This window comes from Seriola aureovittata, chromosome 18 (genome assembly GCF_021018895.1).
Source record: "Seriola aureovittata isolate HTS-2021-v1 ecotype China chromosome 18, ASM2101889v1, whole genome shotgun sequence".
Lineage (NCBI taxonomy): Eukaryota > Metazoa > Chordata > Actinopteri > Carangiformes > Carangidae > Seriola > Seriola aureovittata.
Window position 1 is genome coordinate 2,855,631 of NC_079381.1, and position 18,548 is coordinate 2,874,178.

Here is an 18,548-nt window from a genome sequence, read left to right on the forward strand (position 1 = left end):
CCTCATATGATTCAGTACATTTTTGTAAATATTGAATTGTACACATTATATTATTATCTATTATTTATCTTTCTATGTATTAGTTACTCACATTTTACAATTTTTCTTTTTTGTACTGTCACTTTGCTGACACTGCAAATCTCCCCAGTGTGGGACTAATGAAGAACTATCTTATCTTATCTTAGGTGAAGAGGGGTCCAGGTCCCCAGGGGACCTGAAAGTCCCTTGATCTCTGTGCAGCTGGTGGTTTGTGGTAATTTGTTGACTTGAGTCCTGACTGATCCTGGTCCTGAGGTCCTGTTCTGAAGAGGGTCCATGGGTTCTGAGTTCCACAAGTTCTAAGATCTTCACTGTTTCATGTGCTATTGAAAAAAAAATGCGGCTCCTGCGATTTGGATGGTGCACTCGGCCATGTTGCGATTTCCATTACATTTCGATTAATTGTGTCGCTCTAATAGAAAACATAAGATCCAGGCTGCATCATGTTCCCTCCACAGATCTACAAGGTGACTGTGAGGTTAGTCTTGCTGAAAAGTGAATGTAAAACTGTTAAATAAATAAAAACAAAGACTGGACTGAAGACTGGCTTTATTGAATATAAATCTCTGTTACAGTGCCCAGGAGGTGGTACAGCTGTTCACCAGCTTTACATTTATACCACAAGTCAAACATGTGAACAAAAGAAAAGGCTTTGATTAGAGTCATTTATATCTGCTCTGTTTGCTCTAAAATACTGTGAAGGAAAATACAGATACGTGTGGTTTAAATGAGCTTCTGTTATTGACTCTATTGGAATCAGTTAAGTGAACATGTTGGTCTGAAGGCACTTTATAAACTCTGCTACACTGGATAGAGTGAGCTAACATTAGGCCCTTCAACTCTATTATTTTACCTCTCATTAAAAAACATTAGGCAGAAGCCGAGCATCATGGGATTGTACTGTGACAGCAAGTCTCTAGAAAGTATGAAGCTCAGCGTCAGACACTAATAACAACATGTTACTGGAGTGAGTCAATAAACACTGGAGTTAAATATATGGCTTCATCATCTTTACACAAACAAGTCCTGTAATCTAACCCAGGCCTGAATACTGCAGCTGCTTCAATTCAAATACCAAAACTTTATTCAGATACTGGAAGATCTTTTTAATACAGTTCATTCTCAACCTTTAAAAAAATAATGTTTCTCCACTTTGATTTGTTCCATCGCAAAGTTTCCAAATCTAAAAATATTTCATTGTCTCAGATTCAAAACACTGTGACACGTAACATACTGGACATCATCAGTCATGTGACCATCGGTGTGTTCACACACACACACAGACACATCTGCATAGAACATCTGTATACATGATGCATAATCAGCGTAGAAGCAGAACTCATGCTCGCCTTCACCTCTAAGATCTAACAGTGAAGGCAGAGTTTAACACAAAGACACACAACACATACACAATGAGGACATGCACACAAACACAAAGGAGGGAAAGGATGTAGATATGCTCAAAGTATAAGATCATGTATAATCAAAAGCACAGACACCTTAATAAAGACTTAAGGCACATATAATTCAGTATTATCAAAACTCAGAATCATTGGCGTCATTTTGTTTTTGACTTAAATACAGAGACTGATCCTGTGGAGGTGGAGTCAGTCTGCTGATGTTGCTTTTGCTGAAGCACGAAGCTCCTCTACATGTAGCTGGGGGAGGGTCCTGAGCGTTCACTGCTGCGTTACTGATACACTCTCACTGCTCCTGGCCGTCCTCCCGCAGCTCTGAGGGGAGGAACTTGTACTGCTGCTGTCTGATCATGGCCAGCTTCTTCCTGGCCTCGTCCAGCTCCCTCTCTTTCCTCAGCATCTCCTCCTGAGCAGCAATGATCTGCAACACAACACAGTCTGTCAGAGGACACAACTGATGACCATTCACTAAACCCCTCCCCCACACTGTCAGCACCGTGTCGAGAGTCACGGCTGTTTATCACCCCTGCCAAACTAAGACAACACATAAACACAATCAATAATAAAAACAACACAACAGAAGTGTGAGGAAACATTGAAGTGTTCTTTAATGTTAGCTGCTAACATTAGCCCAGTGTTAGCCTCTATCATTACTAAGAATCAGCCACTATTTCATTTATTGTTTGTTTAAAGAAAAGCCCCCATTTAAAACTGACTGTTTTATGTCAAAGTTAAGGCTAACGTTAGCGTCTGTGCTGCTCCTTACAGGATTTGAGGAAACTGTAGCTTCAGTCAAACTTGTTACCTGACTTGTTACCTTATAACACATTGTCGAGGTTCTATATTAATACTGTGAAAGTATCAAAGCCTCAGTCCACAGAGAAATGCACACAGCCTGTATTCAGAAACTGAGCCTTAAAACCAGCCGTCAGGACTTCTGGAATTTTGTGATGTCACAACAAAGCAGTCGAAAAGCCCCGCCCACCCCGACCCACCATCCAACTTTGCAGGATTCTGTGTTTTTACCGTAAATCTGCTACATTTCTAATGGATCACTCAGAAAACAGTCAGCCAATCAGAAGAGAGGATCAGAGCCTCCTTTCTTCTGATTGGCTCACTGACCTCTTGTTGCTAGAGCTCCAGAGAGAAGCTTGAGAGAGGAGATGTAAAACTATATTGAGATGGTTTTTGGTTCTTAAAACCACAAATATATCTTCTTATGGATCAACACTTCAAATAAAACACAGAAGAAGAGAAAAATATGGAGCTTTAAAAAACTAATGATAGGCCTACCGTTTGAAAACACAAACAACAGGATCTAGATCTAACCTGTGTCTTTTTATTTATGTTACACACTTTTTCTTTTTTTCTTTTATCTCTTTACTTCAGCTAGGTGTGTGTGTACATACAGTATTTGGGGAGCTCTGTTAATTCTTGTATTGTGTTCCCACTGTGCGTCTGTGACTCACCTGAGCGATACCTCCCACCATCTTACTCTTGACCACCACAGCCTGGTCGTCCTGAGCATCAAATGCTGCTTTCTGTGCTGCCTTCACCAGGTTATCAGAGGCTCTCTTCACAGCATTTCCAGCAGCCTACACACACACACAGACACACACACACACACACACACACACACACACAGTCAGTCAGTCAGGAGTTAATAAACATATAGAAACCAGACCTGAGCTCACTCACTGGTTTTTTTCTGTCAAACTGAAACATGAAGGGAAGCTGAGCTAAATGTTTCTGACACACAGTTTAGTCACTGAGGGGATGTGGAAACAGACTCATACAGACTGGGAGCAGCAGACAAATCAACTGTGCTTCTTGTGAACAGCAGCTCCTGGAAAGGGAATGATAACTTCCACCAGTGGTCACAGACAAAACCATAACAGGTTTTTTTTCATGCTTAGCTCCTGAGAACTGCTGTAAAAGGCAACGAGCGGCAGCCTGCTCAACTCAACTCAAAGCCAAACATTGGTCTCATTGGGCAGCTCGGCTCCAGCAAACTGGAGTTTTTTCCTTTTGCGGCTCTGTGGGCTGAAATCCGACACTGAGCTGGCACAGTCACACAGACATGAGTGAATCCTCCCTACTGGTTTATCTTTGGCTGGAATGTTACTGTTAGTCTGGCCCTGACACACACTAACACTGTGGAGATCCTCATCAGCTGTGCACACACTGAACAGGGACTGTCACAGTGCTGGTCCGAGGAGGATTCACTAGGGGCTGACGCTCATAAGTGCACATTACATCAGTCGTTAAAAGAGGAACTTAAAAGACTGTTTTAACTTGAATGTACCTTTCACACAGTGAAATAATCCACTCAAGTCCAGGGACATCCCAACACTGACCCCCCCACCCCCCACCCCCCACCCCCACCGATCCGACTGTCCAGACCAGACTCATGTCAGCCATGTTTCTGTCATTCATCACTTTAAATCAACACATCACATCACTGACAGCTCATACAGAGGCCCAACCACTGTCTGTGAGCCAGGTGGACACGTTCATGTGTGATGACACAGGATCTTCACACCTTCTCACAGGTGAACATCTGGTCTTTGAAGATGTTAGAATCCTGTTTGTCCTGATTATGGCTGCTGATGTGCTCTGATGCTTCCATATCATTGGCTGGTATATCTAGGCCCACCCTCCTTGAACACGGGGGCTGACCCACGTCTATGTTGTTGTCATCTGTGGTCGTGGTGAGGTTTCTGGCTCAGGTACGGGTCTGTCACGTGACCTAACTGGACAGTTTTGGACTGGCGTGCAGCAGTAATGCAGGAAGCCTGTGAGATGGTTTTATACTTTCACCTCAAAAAAAGGTAATGGTCAGTGAAATCCAGTTTCTGCTGTTCACCGCATCCAAAAATGACATTTCAAACGTCAACATCGACATGTCTTTAAAAACAATGCCCCTCTGGATTATCCATCCACCTCACTGTCAGCTGGGACCACCGGAGTTACTTACGACCAAAGGAACAATCCCAGTGAAGTTTAGGATCATCCACAGGGACAATGTTCCTGGAAAGATATGCTGCAGTTTCAGTCATCTCACCTCATTGTATGGGGATGAAGACAGACATCAACCAGAGAGAATTTGTTTTCATATTTTAGGTGAATGGACCTTTTATATCCAGCCTGAAGTAGTGTTGCCTGACAGTAATGGACATACGCATTGCGTACAGGCCTTGGACGATACTTTTCTGTTGTATTGTGGGATTTTGAAGGGTATGAATTTTACACTTGAATCAAATAGTCGACTAGGCAGTAAGTAGGGAACGATCTGGATCACAGCCAGAGTCAACAAAACATTGATACTAATACAAAATAAACTTTAAACGTGTCCAACTATTCCTTTAATTTCCATTTATCTGGTGTGACTTTGGATAACCGTGGGAATAACTAGTGATCAGGTTGACTGCTGTATTATACTGGATCAGTGTAGGTGGGACAGAACAAACTGGTAACTCAGTGTATGAGCCAGTCCTGTCCCTGAACCACCTGCTGCTTTCCTCAGATATTCACACATTCAACAGAGACACTGTGCATTACTCAGCACTCTGAATAATTACAGCCTTAAAAAGCACCATGGCAGTGGAGTGATGAGAGCAAGTGCTGCTGCTGTAATCATAGATCAGGGTTAATGTTTCCAGTTCTCGGTGCCATGGCCGGACTGGTGGATTGTTTCCAGAGCGGCTGCAGACATAAATGTATGGGAATTACTGGGGTGGCAGCTGCAGGCCCAGAAGAGGAGGAGATAAGCCACTGCTGATTGGAGCAGAGAATATGAGATGGCCTGGGCAGGCTGATGTGCTCACAGCTAGCATACACAGCCTTAAAGATAGTATTTTTGGGTGGATGAAGTGACAGGAGATACTTGTAGTTTCTGTTATGTCTTGGGACTGACCGCATCAGTTACACTTAAAGGTCAGAACAACCCTGCTGTGCCACATTATGCCCATCAGTGAGTCAGTGCTTTCAGTGGAGTTTAACAGGAAAAGTTTGAAAGAGACACTCCACCTGCCACACAAAGGTCAGTCTGCTCATCTCTGTCAGTCCCACAATAAGTCTGAGAAAGTCATCCCCATGATGTCATAGTGATGTCATTAGGCTTGTCTGAACTTGGACTTGGAGACTATAAGTTTATGTGAGAAGGCCTGTGTTACAAACTGGAGGAGTGGAGTTTTAGGCAGGGAGGGGTCTATCAAAAAGATTCTGTGGAGTGCATTATGGGAAACGAAGAATGTGGTGCTTTTGGATATTGAGCAATATTAGAGACTAAAGTCAAGATATCTCAGCCTTTGCTGTTTCTCAATCTGTCTGTAGTGACTCCCCCACCATTGCGTGGGATTTGTGGATTGGCCCTTTAAATTGACTGAAATGCAGCAGGATGTTTAGTGCGCTCTTACCTGTGCTAAATATAGAGCATGCTAATCCTGATGTAGCAGCTGTACATATCACGCAGCTCACCTGTAACCCTAAACACTCTACAGTCCGGTCTATGAATAGACTAACATACTGTACGCTCTCCAGCAACCTCAGCTGTTGCAGAGTGGCGGATGTGATTGTTCCTTCAGCAGGTACAGCAGCTCTGAATCATCAGCACAGACGCACCTGCCCGGGTCAGGTGTCAGTCTGACCAAGCAGGATTAGAGGGTTACAGAGCTAACTTTGGACCCCGGCTTTTCAGGTTCCAGATGACGGCTCATGTTCAAACACACTCCGTTGCCATGGTCACCAAAGCCGATTCCTTGCCTCTATTTCTCTCATCTTTACTGTGTTGGCGTCATGTTTCGGGGGACGACAGGAGAGATAGTTTATCTCACACTGTGCAAAACACTGAGATAATTCATATAAGTCTGGTTTATCTCAGATGTCAGATCCAAACCAACAGTGTGATAGTGTCTCTTTCAACACTCTGACCTCGCTGCTCTGTCGGTGGCTCTCCGCTCCCAGCTCATTGGTTCCTACTGAGGACGAACATAAGGATTTTAAAACTCAGAAACATATATAGTTTAGTTTAGTTTAGTATAGTATAGTATAGTAGTAGAGGCTCAGTCAGACAGCTTTTATCAAACAGCAGGAAGTAGGAAGTAGAGAATTTGCTGGGGACTATTTTCAGCAGCGGATTAATCCATATTTGGCGCTGTAGTGAGTATTTGTGGCAGCAGAATGATGTGTGTGTGTGTGTGTGTGTGTGTGTGTGTGTGTGTGTCTGTGTGTGTGTGTGTCTGTGTGTGTGTGTGTGACAGAGTCAGAATAAACTAGTGTGTTCACGGTGATGAGCGAACGTGTGTGTCTCACTGATGGGAGACTGCACATGAGATTTGTTCACAGTCAGAAAACGAGTCGATGTGCATGACTCCTCCCCTTTCTCAGACACTGAGAGATGATTGGATGGCGTGTTCTTTAATTCAAAGCTACATCTGTTTTGTTAAACCTCAGACTAACGGGCTGATGCAGATAAAACCTCATCAGGGTTCAGCTCTGCTTCATCTCCAGGGTCAGATCCAGGTCAGATGCTGCTGGGTCTGAGCGTCTGGTGCTGGTACCAGAAACAGAGCTAAATGAAATAACACTGATGTTTGGACAGAGTGACGAGAGAGGTAGCGTACTGATGGACTGACAGAGGTGACACCGAAGCTGTGGTAATTCATGTGTCATTCTGAGGTTCATCAGTGACCTGGAGTCTAACAGGGAGAAGCAGACTGGCTGTCTCATGGGTGTGGGTGTGATGGGGTTTGTCTGCTGTGTGACAGGGTGTTACGATACAGTCAGTGTGTTTGAGATGACAGCTGTTTGAAGACACTGTCATTTCTCTGACTGTTGATGGAGTCTGAGCTGCCAGGAAACACGGCTGCCTTCTGTCAAACCTCTCTGACTGTTCGGACTCACCGTGACAGTAGATCTGCTGACGGTCATGTGTTAGAAAGGCCATATGTACAAGTGACGTGATCATCTGCTCATTAGAAAACTGCCCAGTGAACGAGTGACCTGTCAGTCTATATAACTTCATGTTAACACCTGTGTTTGTGTGTCAGGGTGAAAACCACGTGGGTCAGAACTAAAGGCCAACAATGGCTCCTTGTTTCCTTGGTGCAGATCAGATGAAGTGAACTCTGACCTTAGACACCATGAACAACCCCTCTGTCCCTCTAACATCAGTTTAAAGGGACTGAGCTCTCAGCTCCCCCTCTGACCTTTACCAGACACACCACATAGACCAGACAACAGTGAGTGGAGGGGCCTGAAAGACTGACCTGGAGCCTCTTCATGGTCTGGGAGTCCTGGTCGGCCTTGACCTTGCAGGCCACCAGCAGCTGAGCGGTGGACGCCGCCACCTGCTTGGCTGACGAGATGAGCTTCTCCTCACTCGCGTGTCCCTGCACTGCGGAGTTGGCTGCCTCGCACAGGTTGTTGGTTGCTGCGGCAACCATTCGAGCCTGACGAGTCAAAGGTAAAATGGTGAGATGTTTCACTATCAACAGAGGAGAGTTATTCATTCATCCTGAGGGAGGAGACTTACAGCTGAAATCAGCCCCTGAGACCACTGTCCATCATCCACTGCGTTGGCTGGGATCGCTCCCACCTGAGAACACACACAATCACACTGCTTTATTATCATTAACCAGTCCGTGCTGCTGGTTGTGGGGGTCAAAATGACAATGGGAAAATTAAAGTTAAATCTCATGGTTTTCAGTTTGGATCATCCCTGAGGTGGAAGAGAAGTAACACTGAGAATGCATCTACAGTACATCTACATCTACAGGTTGCCCGGCTTCAGTTTACATGATGCAAATAATGGACTCTTCTTTTACAACGGTCAGCTAGCTTCAAAAGAAAAGCAATATAATTTATGAGGTATGGTGTCACATGTTTTACTTCAGGGTCCTCTTATCATGTTACCATGTTTTGAGCTCTTTGTTCAGGGCAAACCCTGGTTCACAGGACAAACTGACATGAACCATTCCTCTGTTCACATGTTCTGTGCACAGGTAGAACCTCTGTCCTTCAGTCTGGTTCAGACGTACCTTCCCTTGAGCCACCAGCTCCCTCTGTGCAGCTGAAGCAGCTTTCACCAGAGCACTGGTGGCAGCTGCGATGGACTTGGCTGCCTCCAGAATCTGCTCCTCAAAGTTCAAGCTCTCATCTGCCTCCTGTTCACAAGAGAGGGAAACCAATCAATAATCAATAACCACATTGTGTTATAGGGCTGTGATGATCTGTGATAGCAGGGGCTGGTCTATAGTGTAGGGGTATCTGGACTCCACAGTAACTTAGAGATGGAGGCCTAATGTTAACAGGGCAGTGTTGGCCATCAGTCATGTGTGAGGAGCTGACAGCCCGGAGGCCCTGCAGCTCTGTGACCCTGTGCTGAGGTTAACAGGCTCCGTCAGAACGCCCCCGCTCTGTAAAAAGCCCTCTAACCTTGGGCTTGGTCCTGGGCCTCAGCTGCTCCAGTTTCTTGGCAGCTGCTTCAATCGCTGCCGCGGCTCCCAGCAGCTCGTTCTCCGCGATGACGGTGGGGTCCTCGGGGTCCACCCACTCTGTGCCTGCAACACACACCAACAAGGCTCAGTCGGCACCTACAACACCAACAGTTCGCTGTCCCAGACATGTGTTAGCGGAACATGGTACAATGGTCATATGGTTCAGTGTCTCTTCTACACAACATGTCTGAGACAATTCATACGATTCTCTGTCATTTAATGTTCCACTGCACATTCCATTGTCCTCTGGCTAAACAGATACACACACTTTATATTCATTATCAAGTTTATATATGATAGACCGTTCTCACTGAGCTGATCGATTATCAGACATGGACACAGTGAGATGATTGGCCCAGAGTGATCTTTATTCTGTAACAGGTCCGAGCGGATCATCCCACATGACGTGGAAACTCAGCAGTGATCAATCATTGTATAATCATTGTTCATTCATATTTGGAGCAATATGTTCTTTATCTGTTCGTTAGCTGATCTTTAGCTGATCTTTAGCTGATCTTTAACTGTTCTTTAGCTGTTCACCCCTCAGACAAACTTCATCTTCTGTTGTGTATCTCATTTCCACCTGGACAGGGAAAATCATTATTAAAGCTGCTGACGTCACATCACAACAGGATCTTTATGACTTCAGCTCTTCACTGAGACGTGACAATCTCATATCTGAGGTGAATATGATGCTGGACTGGATGACATCAGTCTCCCTGAGTGTGCTCATCCCATCATGCAGGATGAGCTGAGCATCCACAGGCAGCAGATGACACTGTAGATCACTATTATCAGTAAATGTCATTAATGTAGATATATGTGATGTGAAACTATGAATGAATTAAACAGCTGGGAAACGTCTGGTTTCATCTCTATCCCACTGCATCAGATCAATGAGGGCAGTGGCACCATTCAGTGTAGATGAAGACGCAGACAGACACTGTGAGGTGAAGGGGTCAAAGGTTACGATACCTTTCATGGCCTCTGCAGCCTGGATGAGCTCGGTGACGGAGCCCGCCACTCTCTTGGAGTAACTGGCCAACTGCTGCTTCAGGTCATGAGAAGGTTTCTGGATGATCTGTGGAGGAAAAACAGTCACAGCCTTTAGCTCCACCTTTACACTGATGATCAACAGCCCAGCCTGTGCTCAGCTAATGCTAAGCTAAAGCTAAGATGACAGTAGACTTTCATATTCCACACACTTCGATCAAATGCTTTAAAGGACAAAATATCTACGTGTGTTTTCCTCTTTTCTCAGCTATAAGAGGAGCAGGTGAGGGAGGTGTGGACCTGGATCAGTGAAAACTGGAGATCTCCACACACCTGGAGGATCTAGGACAGGTACGCTGCAGCTGTATGATGGGTGTTCTCTTTTATTTTGGACCAATGTGTTCACACGTATGCACAGCCTGACACTGGGGAGGAAACTACAAAACTACATGAAGGGCTGTGTGTTCTTCTCTAAATCACATGTAAACAACAGTCAGCTCATACAACAGCACACAGGTCAGACTGGTTCAGTCTGACTCTGTTTTGTGTTGTGTCAACATGAACAACAGTCATGTGTGGTGAATTGTTGTCAATAATGAGTCAGTTAATGAAACTCCACTTTTTCTTCTGTGGTTCTGTTCATCAACACACTGTTGAACAGCTGTTATTCTACATCAGCTGTGGGAGACTGTGGGAGTGGAAACCAGCTCACCCAGTGTATACAATGACTGAGATTTACTAACCAGACGCCTTGATGGAACTTCTTCAAATTTGGCACAAACATTCACTAGGACTCAAGGTCAAAGGTCAAAGGTCAAGATCACGGTGACTGCACAAAACACAATTTTGTTCTTGTGAATCCCATATCTCAGTAATGCTGTCCCCAAGGACTCAAGGATAAACTGATTACATTTTGGTGGTCAAAGGTCAAAGGTCAAAGGTCAAGGTCAGTGTGACCTCACAAAACACTTTTTAGCCATTAATCAAGACACCACACAGCAATTTCATATATGGTTCATATTCAAGACTCTGGATAAACAGGGATGTAACCTGAAACTAGTCTGAGAGGAGGAAGCAGACAACCACGGGGAGGTGAGTCTAGTTTTACTAATATCGCTGTGATTTAATACAATAAACCTTCAGCTCCTGTTTGTTAACATGACAGAGCCTTTGGAAAGAACAGCTTCATGCTGCTTCTCTGCGGTTCAGCTTTCTTCAGTGAATTCTCTCAGGTTCCGTTTGTACAGTCAAGAGTCAAACAGCTTTGTTTGACCTGCTGCTGCTCGGAGGTGGTTTCAGCCGGTGTCCTCAGACTGTCCTAGGTGGCCGTGCAGTATTCAGGTTGGAGCGGTGTGCGACAGGTGCAGGGCATTAACAGGCTCAGCCCACACCCAGCTCAAGTTTATTCAGATGTGTTGTCATGAGAAGAGAGAGGCGACGACGTAACTGCACAGGAACGCACACAGCACGCCAAACTAAAGCCACACATCCACACACTGCACACCAACACACAGCACACACATGTTCACACAACACACGTGCAGAGAAAACTACCACTACCACTACCTGATCAAACTGTATTAGTATATAAGAGGGGGGGAGCACACACACAGACACTTGGTGCATCAGTCCTAAAAAAAGGTTGATGAGGTTTAAAGGTAACGAGTCTGACTGCGCTGGGTTCAACACATGAACAAACACTGAACCATGTGACTGAGTAATATGATCATGAGTCAGTGGGAAAGGTGGATTTCCTCCAGAGGTCAGGACCCAGACTGAGGCCGGTTGGTCAGGAACCACAGCCTCAGACCACAGTTCAGCTCCACTGGCCTGCTCCATGTTTTAATCACAGTGAATGAGATGAAGAGTTTCTCATTAACAGAAAATATACTTTAATATCAAAGTGGAAACTAATATCTACCAGTCTACCAAGGAGAAAGACAACCAGCTGACAATGTCACTGCACGGTCAAGTTCACATCAGTCTAAATACGCAGGATCACTGTTCAGTGCCTCCAGCTGAGTCCGGCCCCTTTAACATGCTGCTGACTCTGCTCTGCAGGTCTGCTGTGCTACGAGTGTTCAGAGTTCAACACAGGTCAGTCATGCAGGTACTCACCGGCTTACACCGACATCAGTGAGCCACAAGTTTAAAGAGCAGTGACAGAGCGGAGGGAAAAGAAAGAGAAGAGGTTATCAAACACATGAGAGCTGACATGGAGAGGACAGGTCTGAGGTCTGAGAGGTCTGAGGCTGCGTTCACACTCCTGCGTTTTCATTTTAATACGAAACTGATCTCTGTCCAGACTAACGCACCTGAAAACACACACATACATGAGCATTCACGTACACTGGGCATGTGTGAGTCGGTGTAAACAGGAAGCAGATTGTCTTCTCTGACTGTACCTGAACAACAGCTGCTAGCAACAACGACAAGGTCCCTAACACTTGTAATTCATTATTATGTTGTATTCACCACTGGTAGTCCAGGCTGATGAGAACCAATCTGATGAGAGCGACTTTTGGTGTCTATATGTCATCGCTTCCAAATTTCCGGTTTCTGTCGGTCCAGACACAACACAACCCCGGAGTTTTCAAACTACAACGGGTACAGCAGCGTTTCCAAAACTTTCAAGTTTAGTAGTAGTGTGGACGGGAGGCGAAAACATAGGAAAAAAGACGTGATTTAAAACAAAGTAGTAGTGTGGACGTAACCTGCGAGGTTAGGGAAGTCTGAGAGGTCTGAGAACATGCAGCACCACGCTGTGAACCCCGTCACTGACACCATCTGTTCTTTTACAGTCAGACTGTAAAATAACATTTAAAACATTTTACAGAAAGCAGACGTCCAGCAGTGACCTCACATACAAGCAGACTGGTTCAGCAAGCAGACTGCTGAGCGAGGCAGCCCCACCCTGCTCCCCTGACCTCAGGCCATCAGGAGGGAGCCAGTCCTCTGCGAGGAGCTGCTCTGCACCATGTTGGACCAGTCCACTCCACCCGACTCTGAGCAGATGTGTTTGTTCCACCAAGTCATGACTGACCCTGTTACTGAGTGTTTAATGGTGGAGTTGTGTGAAGACACAGGATGATTATATCACTCTACTTGGAGGTAATGGATTTCATATTAGACCTCCATTATTACTGCTGCTGAAGAAATCATTTAACATTTGACACTGGGGTCCTTTCAGTGTTCTGACTCTAACTTCCTGTTTATTTCAGAGCTGCTTTTGATTTGTCTCCGAGGCTCCAGCTGTGTATTGAAAACTCACAGTTCTCTCTGTTTATTCCAGCTTCACCAGTAATGATCATACGGTCACCATGGTGATGTCCACATTGTGTCAGTGGCTGTGGTACGGCTGCTGTCATGTAGGTTTTCTACATATAAACCACTTCTCTTCAGGACACACATGAAGCACTCAGTGTGTGTGTGTGTAATGAGGTCTTACCACCAACACATGCTCCAGCAGTCCCAGATATCCAGTGGCACACTCATTGCCGTAGCGCAGAGCTCTCATCTGGACGTCTTTGCTGACCTCAGGGTGGTAGGCAGCTTCCTGAGGGACAGAGAGAGAGAGACACCTGAACTACACACTAACGGTTCAAACAGAGGACGTCTGCTTCTAATGAGGAGGAGATTCTTTGATAAGACACATCAGTGGATGGTGGTTTTGGTTGGATGAGCTGCTGGAAGCCTGACTCATCACCACCCGTGGACCCCGACCTCCTGACCTGAAGCTCAGGTGTACCTTGCAGGAGTGCAGCATGTCAGCGATGGCTCTTCTGCTGAGGTTGGCCGTGGCGATGATGTCTTCCTGACGACAAGAGTTCCCAGCAGCCACTGCCTTCGCTGTTGCCATAGTGATTCCTTTAGTCATGCGAATGAACTCCTCTGGTGTGGTGGTCTTTGGTGGTGGCTCAGAACTGCTGAACACCTGTGGGGTAGAACCAGGGGACAGTGGGTGAGACGGCTGAGAGCTCGGTGAATCACGGGGTCAGGTCTGTGCTGCAGCGCCTCCTGCTGGTCGCAGCAGTGCAGAAACACTGATGACAGTAATGACTCACAGCCAGCTCCTGTCTGATGTGTTCGATCGTGGCCTCCAAAGCTCTGGTTCCCTTCGTGGCTTCATCCTCCACGGCCTTTACTGTCTTCAGGAGGGACGTCACGTTGGTCACCATCACCTGCAACAACAAGTCAGGTCATGTGACCGTGGATTAGACTACTGTATGAGATTCATCAGAGGTGTAGATATGTAGAGGTGTGGAGGTGTACAGGTGTAGAGGTGTGGAGGTGTACAGGTGTAGATGTGTGGAGGTGTACAGGTGTAAATGTGTGGAGGTGTACAGGTGTAGATGTGTGGAGGTGTACAGGTGTAGAGGTGTGGAGGTGTACAGGTGTAGATGTGTGGAGGTGTACAGGTGTAGATGTGTGGAGGTGTACAGGTGTAGATGTGTGGAGGTGTACAGGTGTAGATGTGTGGAGGTGTACAGGTATAGAGGTGTGGAGGTGTACAGGTATAGAGGTGTAGAGTTGTACAGTTGTCTCTTACCTTAGCGGAGTTCTTGAGCTGCAGCATGCTGGGGTCATCATGAGGTTTTCCTGCAGCTGCCTTGGTGGCGCTGATGAGGTTACCCAGAGCTTTGGCCACGTCCTTCACTGCATTGATCAGGACCACCTGTAGAGAGCAGGACACAGACACAGTCTCACCTGAACCTCACATAGAAACATAAAGTAGCATCTGTCTGAGTTCAGACGACTGAATGTGCTGGTGTGTTTTCCGACAGGCAGCTCTGTGGTCTGTACCTGGGTCTCTGGGTCCTCAGCACCCAGGCTGGCAGCTCCCAGTTTGACCACATCAGCCAGTTTGGTGATGGTGCACACTGAGGACTGGGCGGCCTGGGCCAGTCTCTCTTGACTGGCTCCAGCTCCAGACACCAGCAGCTTGGTGTCCTCCACCAGAGCCTTGGCTGTCTTCAGGATGCACTCTCTGCACAGACGGAGCGAGACAACAGGTCAGCAGCCGTCACTGAGGATGACTGACTGTACAGTACTGATTCCTCTCTACAGAGGGTCTCTGTGGTCATCATACCTGTGGTCAGCGAAGGTCTCGGCGTTCTCTCTGTTCAGAGTTCCAGCTGTAGCGAACATGATGGTGGTGTCGAGGTCTGCGATGATGCCAGACACAGCGCTGGCGGCTGTGATGCAGGCCTGGGTGCCACGGTTACCCGCCTGCAGGGACGCCAACACATGGGAGACCTGCAAGAAGAGGACCAGTCTGATGAGTGGAGGCTGGACATGAATGGACCAGCTCTATTACTGTCTGATGGCATCTACTTTGATAAGTGCAGCAAGCTAATGTGCATGTTCTTAAATGTTCTTCATGATGATGGAGCAGGTGTCAGAAGTGAAGTGTCTGGAGGCTTACTGGGTCACCATGCCAACCATCAACCTGTCACATCAGGCTCCCGTTTCATTAAAGGCACATAAAGAAAAAGAAGTGAAGTGATTGGCTGAGCTCTGACCTTCTCTGAGACTTTGCGGGCGCTTTCGATCAGCTCCTTCTTGGTGAAGGAGTCGTTGGGACTGCACTGCAGAGCTCCGGCTTTGGTCACCAGGCCTGTGCAGCTGAAACCCAGCTCGCCCACCTGCTTCTTAATGTGAGAGCCGATCTGCACACAAACACACGACAGTGATGGAGAGTGAGATATACAGCGCTCACATCTGGCCTGAAAAGACCACGTGCTGAGGTGCGCTTGGTTTTATTCACCTCATCGTTCTCTGCAGTCACAGCTGCGTATTTGGCCTCATTGGCCAGATTTCCAAACTCATTGGTCAGCTGATTGGCCAGTCCTCCGAGGTCGTCAGGGTTGGTGTTGGACTTGGTCACCTGAGGAGAGATGAGAATGTTACTTCAGTAATAACTAGTTCATGTCTCAGATTTACTCCAGGTAGATTATTAAAGAGACAATAAAAGCTGTCAAGTCAAATATTCAGGTCACTGAAGTGAAGTGTCAAAGGGGCGGGGCCTGGTGGAGACAACAGGGGAGGGGCTTGGACTGTCATAGGGGCAGTCAGACTGAAACTCGCTTTCTGTTCATTTTGTTTCTGTTCATGTGAAATGAGACAGGACACATTCGGTCCCGCCTCCTTCCTTTAGTTTGAGAAAGGGGGCGGGACTAACCTCTTATTCAGGAAGTACTGTTTGTTTATATTGTGAAGGTGACTAGGCAGCAGAGAGGAAATGAAGCTGGTGATGTCAGGGGTTTCTTACAGATACACACACTTTAGCCATAAACATCTGTACATGCAGAACTAAACCAGCCCTGTGGACACTGATTGGCTCCACCTATAGGTTATATTTACAACCCCGCGCACTGTTTCCTGTCTCCTTCTGACTTCAGCCACACCACAGGTGTAAATGGCACCATGACAGCAGCGGGGTCTGCTGCATTAACCTCTGTCTACACTTCTGTCTACTGGACGATGATTGATGATGACACCTTACCATCTCCTGTACGGTGACAGCGATGGCCTTGGCCGTCTTAACCATGGTGGTCTGGTAGTCCACAAAGGTGCCTTCAGGTTCAAGTGCAGGTGTGTCCTCCATTTTATTGATGGAATCGTTGATGGAGTCCACCATCCCGCCCACAGCGCCGGCTGCACTGGCAGCTTCAGCCAGAGTGGCCCCCAGGTCGTCCACTGCCTCTTTCATCATCTGTACAGACTCCTCCAGGGCCTCCTGCATGTGTGCTGCCTGGAGAACAGGTAACACACCTGAGTGAGTGACGCTGAGGTATTCTACCAGACTACACAATAAATGAAATTAATGAAATCAAACCCAGCAAATAAAATACAATAACGTCTTCTGTCTTACACACTGAGTACAGCGATTGCATTAGTCAACATGTGATGATAGAAGTGTTTCTCTATGAACCTTCACCACTGCTGAATTATAAATGCTGCTGGAATTTCACATGGTTCATTTATCGCCGTTCATGATGAAATGTAATCACCTCGAGCTACACTTTCTACACTGCTGCTGACTGGACGCACACACGCAGCTGTTCTCTGCTCAGTTTACTCTGTGTCTTAATACACCTGAGCCGCAGAGTTACTGCAGTCAGATTGACTGTAAAGTACATTACAGTACAGTAAAGTATAGTACACTACAATACAGTAAAGCATTGTAAAATAACAGTAAAGTACAGTAAAGTGTAGAAAACTACAGTAAAGTACAGCATACAATGTCATTCTTCAGATTAACACTGTGTGCAGCCTGTTCCATTCACTGCTGTAACACTATATATAAACTGAATTACTGATATCTAGAGGAACATCACTGAACCTGGTGCAAACATTCCTGTGGTTGGTGCCTCATGTGATCAGGATATATATAAAAGAATATCGATGTGTGTGTGTACATTTCTGCACATGTGACTGAGCCCTTCTGAGAAATTAAATATTAAAGTTTGATCACAGGCCTTTAAAGTTAGCATTAACTCCAGAGTGGTCTCATTCAAACATCTGTGCTTCATGATTATAAGTTATCACAGTTTATTTATCTGACATGCAGCTCATACTCTCTCTTTCTTATATCCCTCAGAGCTCTAGATAAGCTTCATTAACAGGTGTATTAACCAGCTGTCTCACAGCCTCGACCACAGGCGCTGCAGTACTTTGTGTGATGACAGATCAACCGATGACTGTTTGATGTCTGACTCCACGGTAGAGTCCTTTCTCATGTTAATATTACAGTTTTTATTATGACTTTTACACCATCAGCAGTTCTATGATGAGCAGAACAGGGATCTTTGTAATGAAGGTTTGTGGATAATATGAACTTATATAAACTGAAGCTGCTGTTAACATCAGTGACAACACAACACATTCATTAAGTATTAGACTGCATTAAACACTGCACCATATTAACGCTCCTGTGCTCTGTTACACCCCCCAGACTGGTTTTTCTACCAGCTCCTGCAGAGGACTCTGACCAGTACCAGGTTCAGTACCTTGGGGTTTCCTCCAGCTTCCTTGGCGGTGTAGAGCATCTGCAGGGCGGACTCAGTCAGGGTTTTGGTCTGGTCTAAGACAGCCATCTGCTGTTGGCTGCTGAGAATCTTGGACGCTGTGCCAATGGCTGCCATGATGAGCGGCTCAAAGTAGCTGGCCATCTGAGACACCTGTTCATGAACACATCATATATAATGACAAGATCAGCACAGAGACTCTGAGTCTAAGAGGTCTGAGTCTTAGATCAGCGCCTGGTCCACAGTCAGACTGCGCCGCTGTGTGGACGACTGTCAGGTGTTTCACCTTGTGTCCCAGCTGGGAGGCCTCGGAGCGAGCAGCCACAGCCACAGGGTCAATCAGGTTACTGATCTCATGGACAGAGGCAGCCATCTGCTCATGGAGGGTCTGAAACACACACACACACACACACACACACGATTATTACACTCAGGTGGACACCAACACAAACAGCTGCACAGAGACTGTAACAGGTGGAGACGCTGCATTAACAACAATCATAAACATCATATCTGAGGATGGACGTTCCGGTTTTTAACTTTATAATCTTGACACTTGAGGAAACATT

At 46.2% G+C, this 18,548-nt stretch overlaps 1 protein-coding gene across 3 annotated transcripts in view; it reads right to left on the reverse strand.

The window, feature by feature from the left end:
* Positions 1–571: 571 nt before the first annotated feature.
* tln1 (talin 1) overlaps positions 572–18,548 on the reverse strand; it is a 55,697-nt gene continuing 37,720 nt past the window's right edge. For all 3 annotated transcript variants that reach the window (XM_056403140.1, XM_056403139.1, XM_056403141.1), the window contains 18 exons: positions 18,266–18,367; positions 17,962–18,132; positions 16,455–16,703; positions 15,717–15,836; positions 15,472–15,618; positions 15,039–15,205; positions 14,753–14,936; positions 14,499–14,624; positions 14,014–14,130; positions 13,698–13,883; positions 13,398–13,505; positions 9,932–10,037; positions 8,895–9,019; positions 8,498–8,623; positions 7,993–8,055; positions 7,727–7,909; positions 2,927–3,052; positions 572–1,878 (listed from right to left, as the gene is read on the reverse strand). In XM_056403140.1, coding sequence (XP_056259115.1) covers positions 1,744–1,878; positions 2,927–3,052; positions 7,727–7,909; positions 7,993–8,055; positions 8,498–8,623; positions 8,895–9,019; positions 9,932–10,037; positions 13,398–13,505; positions 13,698–13,883; positions 14,014–14,130; positions 14,499–14,624; positions 14,753–14,936; positions 15,039–15,205; positions 15,472–15,618; positions 15,717–15,836; positions 16,455–16,703; positions 17,962–18,132; positions 18,266–18,367 — 2,541 coding nt within the window. In that variant the 3' untranslated portion in view covers positions 572–1,743. The remainder of the gene's footprint in view (positions 1,879–2,926; positions 3,053–7,726; positions 7,910–7,992; positions 8,056–8,497; positions 8,624–8,894; positions 9,020–9,931; positions 10,038–13,397; positions 13,506–13,697; positions 13,884–14,013; positions 14,131–14,498; positions 14,625–14,752; positions 14,937–15,038; positions 15,206–15,471; positions 15,619–15,716; positions 15,837–16,454; positions 16,704–17,961; positions 18,133–18,265; positions 18,368–18,548) is intronic.